This window comes from Gadus chalcogrammus, chromosome 6 (genome assembly GCF_026213295.1).
Source record: "Gadus chalcogrammus isolate NIFS_2021 chromosome 6, NIFS_Gcha_1.0, whole genome shotgun sequence".
Lineage (NCBI taxonomy): Eukaryota > Metazoa > Chordata > Actinopteri > Gadiformes > Gadidae > Gadus > Gadus chalcogrammus.
The window spans coordinates 5,086,934-5,099,766 of record NC_079417.1 but is presented as its reverse complement, the minus strand read 5'-3'; the positions used below and the strand labels follow the sequence as shown (position 1 = coordinate 5,099,766).

The following is a 12,833-nucleotide window of genomic DNA, read 5'->3' as shown; positions in this document are numbered from 1 at the left end:
CGGTGTCAATTTCAAAGGTATAATTGCTATGGATATAATTACTATTATCATAAATATTATAGTAATATCATATCATATACAACGTAGGCCTAAGTGGCCACGTTATTTTCCTTCTTGCCTGGTAATAAGTAAATGCGTTAGCCTCTCAATCTTTAAAATGATGAGAAATGTCATGGTCAAATATTTGTAGAATATATACGATTATGTAAAAACGAGAAGATTAATGAAATTGAAGTTGATATTCTTATCCAAACATTGTTTTATTGTGTAGCAGGTATAAAGGACAAAGGACAACGGAAAACGGTGCAACAGGTTGGAAGAGAGATTCTCTACTTGCTTCAATGAAATGCCTCACTTTTCATGAATGCAGTGCGCCCCCTTGTGGTCGCTACGGATCTATGACGCTACACGCAGAAAGGAGAATAAAACGTTTGAGAAGCAAATAAATTGCATTCAGCAGGCAAACAACATAGGAGTGAATATTGAATATCGTCGACTATAGGTGTAGCAAGAGCAACTGAAGGACGACTAAGAGATGTTGCAAAATACAAAACAAGAGAAAGATTATAATGAACACAAATAAAATAGCCTATTTACCAAAATAGTGGAAGAAATATACAGACAAAAGGCTATATCGTCATCAAGATTAATTATCTCTAACGACTGTCTGCTAAAAAGCGGAAGATAAATACAGACAAAAGGCTATATCGTCATCAAGATTAAATATCTCTAACGACTGTCTGCTTCCTCTAAAGCCCGTTAATGCGTGTACCATGGTAAGGCTATGAAACAATAAGTTTGACACAGACAATTCCTGTATACATAACTTATGAAACATCAATATTTGCCGTTTTTTAGGAAATAATAGTTGTGAGCTTTAGTGGTCGCTAATGAGCGATAGCGACCCCTAAGCCCAATAAAGGGTACCCTAACCGTAATAACTCAGATATATATTTTTTCATGTTTTTATTCACGTTTATATTTGAACATTATATACTGTGCATAGTCCAGCCATGTCAGAAATTATACATAACATTATACATAACTTACTAACTTGAAATATTTGAAGCAATTAAAACAATTTGTTTGCTATGTATATGGAGTAAGAGCATAATATCGAGTGGACGAGAAATTCTTTCACAATGATAATCACTCTGACCTATGGTTGGAAAGGCCCTTTCAACCAATGCTGTTTTAATAAAATAGCTATTTTATAACTCGGAAATAGTATACTAATTATATACTGACTCACATATTTTTCAGTGCATGATTTGATTTCCTTGTTTTTGCATCTATTAACATATAACACAATCTCAAATCACATGAAGCCCAGTATAGATATCGACCCGAATTATACCAGTATTTAAAAGCTATTCTTATTGGACACATATTTGGTTTCTGTTAAATCACCCTTCACACATTTCCATGCATGTATGGGAGCACAATGTATATAACGACAATATAATTGTCGTTACATACCATTAATTACCGCCATATACATGGATTGGTATGCCTGTTTCACTTAACAGTACAGCACTTTACAGTGCTGTACCCTGTACAAGTATTCTCATTCGATGAACAAGATTAAAACCTATATTCAAACATTTTCAGAGAACAAACACATAACAGTGCCATTAATAAAAATAAATAACAGCCTAAACTGCACCCTAAATAACAAAGTGTACAATATTGCCTTTAAATTATGTTTCAACAAAAATAATACTGTATATTCTGAAAATATTATCGATGTCAATATCGAACATAAATTATCAAGACAAAATGAGTTGGTGGAAAATATATGAGTTGACTGAATGCTGACTGAGTATATCAACTATACATTCCATTTCCTCAAACAATCAAATCGGTCACATATAATCAACTGGAATTATATATTTATCAGATCAACGTCTTTAGGATTTGGAGTGTGTGTGGATTGGGTCTCTGGAAAGGGCCAACAAAAGACCTATCATATTCAAGTATCAGGGGGTTCAAGCCATTTGTGCGGATGCAGTCTGGTCCACAACAATCTGATTTCTGGGTTCTTCTCGGCCAAGCCCATTCACCGATTCTGATTGGATACTGCCACCAGCCTTCGGGGACTGCAATTGGCCAGGGAGCAGGACATCAACGGTAAACTGGATTCGTTTGGACTTAAGGAGGCTGTAAGTGTTGTCAAAGCGGAGAACATCTGTAAATAGACAAATAGATATGGCGTAAGCGGGAGTAAAATCAAAATATTGGATTCAAAACCACGAGCAGAACCTTGTTTTCTAAATACTGGATCTCGAAAAAAGAGGGTTAGGAAAGCCACGTACGAAAAATGTATGACATAGTTTCGCAGGTGCTCCAAAGCGTATTCTAATTATAATGTTGTGCTCTACTATGGATTAAATGTATCTGGAAGCACATTGTTAACCCTTTGAGTTGACATCGATGGATTGATGAAAACACCTTTAGTCCAAATACAGAAGCACACTTACAAACTCCCGGCTGCTGACAGGTGAGTGAGGCTTCTTCAGGCACTAAATGGGAGTTGTAGCGCTGGCTATGAACAACCTCTGTCATCTGTGATGCCTTCTGCCATTGTCCTTTATTGGACTTGAGGAACACCCCAAAGCCAATGTCTGCCCCCTCACTGGCAAACTGCCACCTATGACGAGATGGAAAATGCAGGTAAACATTATTGTTCACGTTTATTCATATTTTTCAACAATCCATAAACAAGGTCTTTCAAGTAAAGACAGTTGTATTTGTATAGCCCCTTATCATCGTTACGCCCAGATTATAGGACACCCCATAATATTGAAAAAAAGTGAGATAGCTGTACACATTCTCTGTGATTTTTGTTCTTCAATACAGTTCCACTGGTTTACAGAACCAATGTGATATGAACCGATATAATACGGGAGAGATCTGACCTGAGAATACAACCAGGAGCCAGTATCTCATACTCCATCTGCAGGGACGAGCCACGGTTCACCATCTCTGTCTGCTCATAGTTCAGCTGAACTTGGTCCCGAACATAGTAGGACTTGGGCACTGTGGCTACAAAGTGGAGCTGGGAGCAGACCACACACACACACACACACACACACACACACACACACACACACACACACACACACACACACACACACACACACACACACACACACACACACACACACACACACACACACACACAGAGAAATTGTAATTATAATAATTATAATTATCATGACAAATGTATATGATAATATCATCCATTATTATTAATATCATTATCTTTAAAAAATATTCATGAGTTGCCTAAATAGTTTATCCAAAATCAAATTGCATGACTTACTTGTTTTGTCGCACATTTAGATTGGTCAGGATGAATAATGCAACATGATTTATCATATCTTGTCTTTGTTATTTAGCACATTATCACTCAAAGATATACGATTATAGAGCAACTTCCCCTTTTTAGCAATTCTATTTATATCATCCCAATCACACTGATGCTGGGAAGCCAAAATGCTATCCAGAAGCGATTTATAAGTACATAATACTTCTAAAAATAAACTAAAGAGATGACATGTTTATGAGCGTAAAGTCTCTTTAATCATGCTATTGTTCACTTGTTTCTGTTCCCTAAACCAAGAAGATAAACGAGCTAGATGGGTTTACACAGTTTTTGTCACATTTTGAAAAGCTAATTCAATTCTAATTCCAAAGTAATTGTCACTCATAAATCATGTTCATAGTCTTGTTGTCACAAACACTAACAAACTTGATATACCCTGAGAAAATGGTGAGAAAATATAAATAAAACAATCTGCCCTCCATTACACAAAACACACACACGATGAGCCAATCACACGAGTGCAAAACACAGAGTGAAGCAATTGGCCAAAACAGAGTAACCTTATCTTGCTTAAAAAAACAGGTTTGTGTTCAGTAAATATGATTAAATAAGCAGAATAGCACCAAGGCTCTTGGTTACATTATTTTAAATTCACATTATCTTCACAAGAATAAATGAGGTGAGCTAATTTTTTCAATCATCAAATAGTGGGTTGTACTATCTGATAATTTGTCAAAGTTATGGTTTGTTCCTGAATCCTCGGACGGCAGCCTTCCGAGTTGCACTTTTGAAGTAATTTCCGGTCTCGGAGCATTTATAGCGTTCCTGTTAGTCTTTGTGATTGTGTCTTGAAATTGGCTAGTCGTTTATTGTTAGCTACATTAGCCTCTTAGCAAACCAGCCCGAAATGCACAGCAAGACCATGCAATGCATAGATTGGTGACCAGAATAAAGTAGCAATGTAATCAAGTGTTGAGAGTGTCATCACTGCTGGGAGATCTTCGACTTTCGACTCGGAAGTCTGGCGTCCGAGGATTGAGGAACACACCATTACTCCAGACGTGGGAGTGGTTAGATTCAACAACTACACTATACAGAGCCTAGAGTTTGGACTATGGTGACCTCATGAAATAAACCTCTTCTACGGGTACACAAGCCAACATAAAAGGCAACAAAACATGATTCAAAATGACACAATGTATGCAAATACCTTAGCTCATACAGTACAATACAAAGCGATAGAAACTGTCAAATCCTTCCATTTGAAGTGTTAAAAAATAATAAACAAACAAAACAAAATGGACAAAAGGGGTTGGACAAAAAAGATCCTAACACTACATTCTTCAAAAAAATCCAGGACGGAAAAAAATCATTCCTTCTCTTCCTCATGTCTGTGCTGGGCCCAATTATTAATCTATAGAGAACAGTAACAGACTTCCAGTCAGTTTGCTAATCTAGAATACAGTCTGTGAGGGAGGAGCTACTCAAGCAGCTGTGGGGGAGGCTGTATCTTCTACAGGGACACACTGTGCATATGGTTCTCAAGCAGCAGATGCTATGACCATCCAATCTAAGCTGCTACGCAAAAAAGGCAATTTACGGCTGCGCTAACCTCTTTGACGGTGTACTGAGATAAGACGTTTTGGCGGTGTACTGCTGAGATAAGACTTTTCTAAGTTTCGGACAATTAGAACCATCTGTGTGGAACTGATAAGAATGTCGTTGGTTTGAAACAGAAAGCTGAAAAACTAAATCTCATAGTAAAAACCTTTTCAGATGCATTTTATGGAAGCCAAGCTCTAAAATGCAACAGAACAACAGGACCAGTTTTGCATTGGGATGAACAGTTTCTCTGGTCAAGTTACACAAGTTAAAACAGTGACATGGCTTCACTTGTTTTCACATAGTTTTCCCCCTTGGATATGTCCATGTACGGAATTGCCTTGTGACGTTTGTTAGAAGTTGTTAAAACGGATTGGTGGTTAGACTAGGCCTTCGTTTTAAACTCTCTCTGACCGTTTAGAAGGGTCTCTCTCCCTTTGTTCACTTGACCAGCAAAACTGAATCATGTTGAAGTTGGCACTGCGGAAGAGCAACAACAGATCGGTTCTACGCTGTGTACCCCGAGACTCGAGGGATAACTCACCAGGGTCCGACAGCGCGGGTCTCCGTCGGGGTCCGTCAGCTTGCCCCCATAGATGGCGGGCAGGTCCTCGGGGGCTATGTACTGCTGTAACACCTCCTGCCAGTTGGCTGTGGAACCACATGCAGAGGGAGCGAGAATGAATGGGAGCAGAGTGGCAGGAAAGGCCTTATGACAGTTTGCCTTTGATACTGCATGACAGTTCCTCGCTGGCATGCTTTATACGATCAGATTGGAATTGATAGTTTCTACTGATGTCACACGCACATGCACACACACAAACACAATGATGTCAGTCAGTCAGGCCTCTGGTGCCTTGCTAGTAAATTGTATGTTTTGGTCAAGGGATTCTATTATTTAATACTACATCCAATCTTAAAATAAAACACGTTGGTGTAAGAAACATTTCCTTCAGTTTATTTCGGAACTTTACCTTTGACCCCAGAAAACACATTGTCATTACAAGTAAGCATGGACATGGATCTTGAGTGGCGTGTGTTATATATATTGCATACTGACAGAAGCATGGAAAAAGACTAAATCAGTCCTGAATTGCCTCTTGGTTCCATCTCAGTACTAAATGCTAGCTTGGTGGGAATCCTGCATTAAGTTCCCTAACCCAGCTATTGTTTAAAACCACGATGGCCACTAGGTGCATAAGGCCCATATTTCTGTGTTCTGTGTCCGCTACAGGTGGGAGCCATAAGAGATAGGAGAGGCCCATTAAGGACCAACAGGAGCAAACTGAACAGTCAATGTTAATTATGATGGATATTCCTACCCCCAAGAATGAAGATCTTCTGTTGCGTGTTCTCACATAGGAAGTGCTTGACGAGGTTGTAGGCTGCGGGGAAGAGCTTTGGGGCTGTGGACGAAGCAGAACATTGTCAAACTACTTTTAAGAAAAAGGCTCCCTTGTCAATGCATGGGTAGTTTCCTATCAGTTGTGTTCACTATAATGCTTTTTTATACTTACTTATTTATGCTACACCGAATTGTATTTCAGCATATAGTTCAAAAATGATTTAAGGCAAAACTACAAACTAACTTGTAGACAAACAAACGCAAACATTTATAATTAAAACATCTCAATACATCATTGGTCAATAATGCGGTCATTTGCATTCTGTTTACGATGTGTTACATATCTTGCATAAAGATATATTCTGTTATATATTATATATTTTCTTTTTGCATATATCTACATTTAAATCTCTTTGATCATTATTATTGTCCAGTACTTCTGCTATGACTTGCTACATTTCATGTCGGGGATTAATGAAGTTCTTCCTAGTAATCCAATGCTTGCAGAAATGGTAAGAGAGGGTCGACTGTTTGGACCAGATGGGAATGAAGACACTGTGTATACGTATGTGTTTACTGATCCATGCCTTTGTTTACTATCCACATCCAAAATTGACAAAAAACAAACAAAAGCTGTACCTTTGATGACAAACAGCCTTTTCAGCCGCTCGGGGTAGTTTTCTTCAAACATCTGGAGGATCTTTAAATATAGAATATAAACAAGGCACGTATTGAAACCCTTTAACTCCTTCACTTTTCTTTCTGAGGTACTATCACCTGATATCTGGGATGTTTTAGCAGTGATTTAGTTCTGTACTGGGGGAGGGGGAACTATAATGTTTTCCTGTGTTATATTTATATTATGTTTTAATGACCAAAGGTTAATCGACGTACGTTGTATGTTTTATTGTACCCACTTTATGATTGTATGTCCGTCTAATTGTCTCTTGTATGTTTAACTAAGGCAATTGAGAGGCAGGACAATTTCATAATAAATCAGACAATAAAGGGATATCTTATCTTATCTTAATATGGGGTCATCCCGGGGCTTAATTTAGCAATGAAAAAAGAAAAACTAACGCTGTCAGCGTGGCTGATATTGTTTTGGTCTTGGGCAGACACAATTATATTGACCTTTAATTATTTAGATTTGTTTTCTATGATGTGGGAAGAAGGTGTGTGTGTGTGTGTGTGTGTGTGTGTGTGTGTGTGTGTGTGTGTGTGTGTGTGTGTGTGTGTGTGTGTGTGTGTGTGTGTGTGTGTGTGTGTGTGTGTGTGTGTGTGTGTGTGTACCTCTGAAAATGTATCAATGGCAGGTTTCCATATGTGTTTCAGCCCCAAACCTTCAACATCGAAGACCATGGTGATCGATTCAATGTTCTTTCCCAGCTAGAAAAAAAACATAGGAATACACTGATCAAATGTCAAAGTAAAAAAACATAAAAGACAACAAAAAATACAGCCAGGCAAAAAGCATTCCAAGATCTTTACTGTTGGTACATTTTGTGGAAGGCAAATGTGTGTTTGGGTAGTGTGTTCTGTCCTTTCTAAACACAAATGTGTTTAGGAATACAAACGCGTGTTCAGGTAGGTGTTTCAGAATGCTGATCCTCAAACCTGCACTATGTACATTTTCTGGTTAGCAGCCTCTATTGTCTTGAGTCAGACAGTCGTCAGCTTTTCAGATGTCAAGCCAAGACCCACGTGAGAAAACAAAAGCAAATTACGGAGCCTTCCATGGAATGTTATTTTAGTATCCGTGTTTAGATGTTGAGAAGAGTGTTCCACGTAAGTGACTCAGACACGACACGATTCTTCCGACTACCACTTAAGTCAGAAGCCTCACACGAGATACTGGTGTTGGTTTGATATCTGGAACTGCTATAACCTTAAAAAAAACGGGTTGACTTGTAACTGGAAGATGGCTTGTTCGATCCCCCGGCTCCTCATGGCTGAGTGTCGAGGTGTCCCTGAGCAAGGCACCTAACACTAACTGCTCCCGAGGAGCTGGCCGTCACCTTGCATGGCTGACACCGCCATCGGTGTGTGAATGCGTGCATGAATGGGTTAATATTAGGCAAATTGCTTTGAGTGACCACTGGTTAGAAAAGCGCTTTATAAATGCAGTCCATTTATTTACCATTAAAAGTGCTTTTCCCTTGCCGATACAGATTACTGAGATTATGACTCAAAGCTGTAACCGCAATGCAATCGTGCAGTACGCTATCTTGGTATGAGTGGTAAGGTACAGTCATAAAATTAAGATATCGACCTATCTTCAGATAGCAAGGTAAGAGACTAGTTTCGGTTTACATTATGCTTACTATGATATGTGGAATAATAGGATAGCCTGCATGGACTATTTGAAATTGAGCCGCATATCGTGAAAGATACACCAATTTCCTGTCAAGGATGAATAATGTACTTGTCACTAAAAGAAAAAAGTAAAAGTTCCAACGTTTATCCCGATAATTGATTTAATCTTATCTCATATCCCTATCTGCCACCTATACTACTTCTGAGGACCTGAAGCATGGCTTCACTTTCTATGTTGATATGCGTCTGCCGTTTACCCTCTGGGATTGCAGGTCACATTCCTTCTGCAGAATCTCGCAATCTCTGATCTTGGACTTGATGAAGTCTTGCTTGGCCGCAGACAGGAAGAGACCTTTTGGATCCATCGGGCCAATGATGTCGTACCAGACAGGGCTGCCCTCCCGGTCGTAACCACACATCGCTCCAGAGAGATACTTCTCCAACACCTGCCCGTGGTAGAAATACAACAGGTATCAACTACAGATTATTTTATTTATATATATATATTTTTTTTTTATTGTTAATAATAAATGCCAGCATAATAAATGCATATATTTTAATGTATTAGCATTTATTTATTTTTTCATCACAGTAAAAACATGGAGTTTTATCTTACAAAAACAACATCACTTCCTAGATGCCGCTGGCTGAATCAACAGTCATAAAGCAAGGTGCAATTGCAGCTACAAGCGTCTCAGAAGGTCTTGAATAATTTACCTCTGGAGGCCTCCATTCAGTTATGATTTTATCAACATACAATTGTTTCCGGAAGTCCATATGCTGTCGAGGGAAGCAGAAGTGGGTTAGCATCAGCAGATAAATCCTAATATAAATCAAATCCCCATATCATGATACCATATCATATTACACAGCTTCCTTTTTCTGACCACTTGTGTTCCTTTACTCCACCGTGCAGACAGCCCTATCTCCCTGCATGTGTCTACACATGCCCTCTCTGTTCCACACGTACAAGTTTGTCAGACAGCTAGCATAAACAATGGTGCAAATAATAAATGTTATTGTCACACAATGTCATCCCACCATGACCACTGTTCATTGGGTTTTTCCTATAAACCTCTCCTCTTTGTTTACCTCAGAACCAGAGCTGAATGTACTTCTCTCTGTATACAGATATAACAAATAATCCTGGGTCCAGGGCATCTTATTCCCATCTTTATAAATCCTTTGAATTTCTCAACAATGTGTCATATCAAACCATTACAGGCACCCATCAGATAGAATGGGGAGAGGATGTTGCATGCAAAAAAGAATTAAGGATATTTTCTGTGTCTGGCTTCAAGTATGGATTCAAAAATATATCGGGGGCATTTGTGGCCATTTGTTGAAACAATTACATTTTTTACTAAAACGTCTCAAATGTTTTCATGTGTATGAAAACAACTCAACATTAGGTTTTTAGTCTTTGATTCACCCCGATTTTTCGCAAATGTAAGTAAAATACATTAAATCGAACCACAAACATGGAACAAAGAATAAGTAGGTTCACAGCAGGCTGTGCTGGGCTCCCAGTAGCATAGGGTGTCGTGTGTTGATTAGCTTACAAGATTATTGAAGCTAATTCTGGTGGTATCAGCAGACAGAGGATCATCTCCATCATTAACTAAATACACAAACTATTTATGTATGCTGCTATGTAGGTCTATGCAATGTTGAGAACACAACGGATTTAATATTGGATGAAATATTGTTTTTAATTTTGTTGACAATATTATTTTTGATGTTATTCTTGTGCAAAGGTTACAAGCAGACAGATTTTTAGATTTTATATAAATATTTTAATATTTATCAAATCAATAAATTAATACAAAATAACTAAAGCCTTCAAGCAAGACTTATAACTGCGATATTGACATGTAAGCTTTAAGCAACATTGTGTTTAATTCTGTTTTAGTTTTTTCCCTAACTCATAATAAACAATCCTAGTAATAGGAAAAAGGTTTATCTCACTAGCTGTTTCTCATCTAAATTTCAATTTATAGAATAAGAACATTGTGCGGGATATGCTTATAGCTGCAATACTACATTCTCTTGACGACATTTTTGAAACAGGAACTTTCAAAAATAATTTGCATTTTGAAAGACAGCATTAGCCAACCTAGCCCACAGAGAAAGATTCACACGCGCGAACACAGACACAGACACAGACAGACAGACAGACAGACAGACAGACAGACAGACAGACAGACAGACAGACAGACAGACAGACAGTTTTTGAGGGGTTTACCTTTCGTAGCATTGCTTCAGACTTCTGAAGATTAAAGTTTCGGGCTAAGAAGGAAGAGAAAAAAAGAGGAAGGACAACAGAAAAATAGATTAGGACAGTTGAATGTGTTTCTTCTCAAGATTTCTTCCTTGCTGATTAAGGGAGTTTTTTCTTGCCCTTGTAGGGGCCAGGGTCAGGGGGATGCCATCAATATTTGGCCTGTTAAGCCCTTTGAGACTGTACAATTGAATTGAATGAAATCGCGCATCCTCATAACTTCAGAAATTACTCGTCCATGGTAAGTTTGTAGCCCTAGTCTGTTTAAGTGTCTATTTTGGATACAAAAGGAAACCTATCTTCTCCTTATAGACCCCGCCTCCGAAACCCAAAAGTGAAGAAGTGTGCTTGTTCACAGGTCAAATTGGACCTCATTCGCCACTGCAGTCACATACTTGTATTTTGATGTGCTCATGTGCAAGGGATAGGGATTTCTTTCCTCAATTCAAAAAAAATAAGAAACTATTCACTTATTTAGTCAAGTATATAATGTATTATATTTGTTTTGGGTGCTTTACTAAAAGTCTTGTTTGCCAGTCAAAACACAATCAAATGTAAAATGAATTTACAGAAAGCTTGTGCTAACTCTCTCTGTGTGTGTGTGTGTGTGTGTGTGTGTGTGTGTGTGTGTGTGTGTGTGTGTGTGTGTGTGTGTGTGTGTGTGTGTGTGTGTGTGTGTGTGTGTGTGTTGGATTTGAGTTGGTTCAGTCTGTAGAAATGTTCACTTTTAATCAGATTAAACATGGATTAGGCTGACGCACAAGGTGGGTCACCAAGCCAGCCTGGTTAGCGAGCCTTTACATGTCAAGATTTATATTGCCATTGTTAGTGCCCTGGCTTAAACATGTGTGTGAGTTGGCCAGCCATGGCTTGTTTAACCGATCCCTGCATAGCCATTAACTGTGTGCAGTGCAATGAGCGTGATGCAACAGGTGAACCATTGGTTTATTTTACCTCTTAGCCATCGCAACAGGAAGTGATCATTCTGTGCAGGCAGTTGAGGAAGAAGGTCACTGACCTGCTCTCGAAACTGTACCATTGAGGCAAAGAGATAGAAAGAAAGAGGCGAAGAGAATAAGAGAGAAAATGATACATTTGAGAGTGGCAGAGAGTTTGAGTTGAACACAACCGAGGTGTGACAATAATATAAATATTGTGTGAGAGACTTGCTATTTAAATCATGCTCTCGGTCTTCTAAAACATACATAATAATTATCCTGAAAGAATATTCATGCAGACTGGATAATGCCCTGCATAGCAATTTAATATCATCTACTGAAAAGGCGATGTCTGTGGGTAATGTCAGAGGAAAGGACAGCGTTTCACATCCTAATAATATAGTTAAAGGTATCCAAACTACGCACCACATAAACATTTGCCGTACCACATTCTAAATGCTTCTTAAGAAACGCTTAAATCCTATAACAGCACAAGACACACATGAATAATAAAGCATGCTTGGATAACGCTATGTAAATGGGTGCAATTACAATCAACAACACTTACACACATTACATTAAATTACTAATTCGCCTAAACTCACCTGTTCCAGGGCGCTGGCCTGTTTAGGACTTAGGTTCCCAACCACCCCACTCATAGTGCCTTTCGTAAAATACAGCTATCCGAAGGAGACTTTAATCCAAAATGGTAAGGCGTTTCGCAGTTCTGCAGCCCGATATGCGACCTCCTCATCGGGTTACTGCCTGATACGACGATGCTGTCTGATGCTACCTCGGCGCTGGCGCTCATCCCGACTCCGGAGCGCGGCACTGGTAACGCCCCGAGAGGCGGGCTGGGCTGCTTATCGAAAAAAAGTGACTGGATTAATTTAGATACAGAGATGCAAATGCAGTGGATCCTGAATTGAAGCCTGAAAAGTGTTAAGTACAAAGTAGCATGCATATTCGTCTCAGAAATATTTTTTATTCAGAAAGAAAAAAAGAAAAAAGTCAAATATTGTA

At 38.7% G+C, this 12,833-nt stretch overlaps 1 protein-coding gene across 1 annotated transcript; it reads right to left on the bottom strand.

Moving 5' to 3' along the window:
- Window positions 1-164: 164 nt before the first annotated feature.
- sec14l8 (SEC14-like lipid binding 8) lies at window positions 165-12,731 on the bottom strand. Its single transcript, XM_056591649.1, has 12 exons — window positions 12,416-12,731; window positions 11,827-11,902; window positions 10,837-10,880; window positions 9,309-9,371; window positions 8,849-9,037; window positions 7,569-7,664; window positions 6,915-6,975; window positions 6,253-6,336; window positions 5,475-5,581; window positions 2,919-3,058; window positions 2,481-2,650; window positions 165-2,188 (listed from the first exon to the last, which is right to left on the bottom strand). The coding sequence occupies exons 1-12, from the start codon at window positions 12,467-12,469 to the stop codon at window positions 1,989-1,991; spliced, it is 1,284 nt and encodes a 427-aa protein (XP_056447624.1). The 5' UTR covers window positions 12,470-12,731; the 3' UTR covers window positions 165-1,988.
- Between the last annotated feature and the right edge of the window lie 102 nt (window positions 12,732-12,833).

Excerpts from the sequence above, each read along its gene's own strand:
- sec14l8 (XM_056591649.1), bottom strand. The coding sequence starts at position 12,469 with ATGAGTGGGGTGGTTGGGAACCTAAGTCCTAAACAGGCCAGCGCCCTG. Across the intron at positions 11,903-12,415 it reads AGGCCAGCGCCCTGGAACAG|TTTCGAGAGCAGGTCAGTGA; the intron begins GTGAGTTTAGGC and ends TCAATGGTACAG. Across the intron at positions 10,881-11,826 it reads CCTGTTGCGATGGCTAAGAG|CCCGAAACTTTAATCTTCAG; the intron begins GTAAAATAAACC and ends CTTCCTTCTTAG.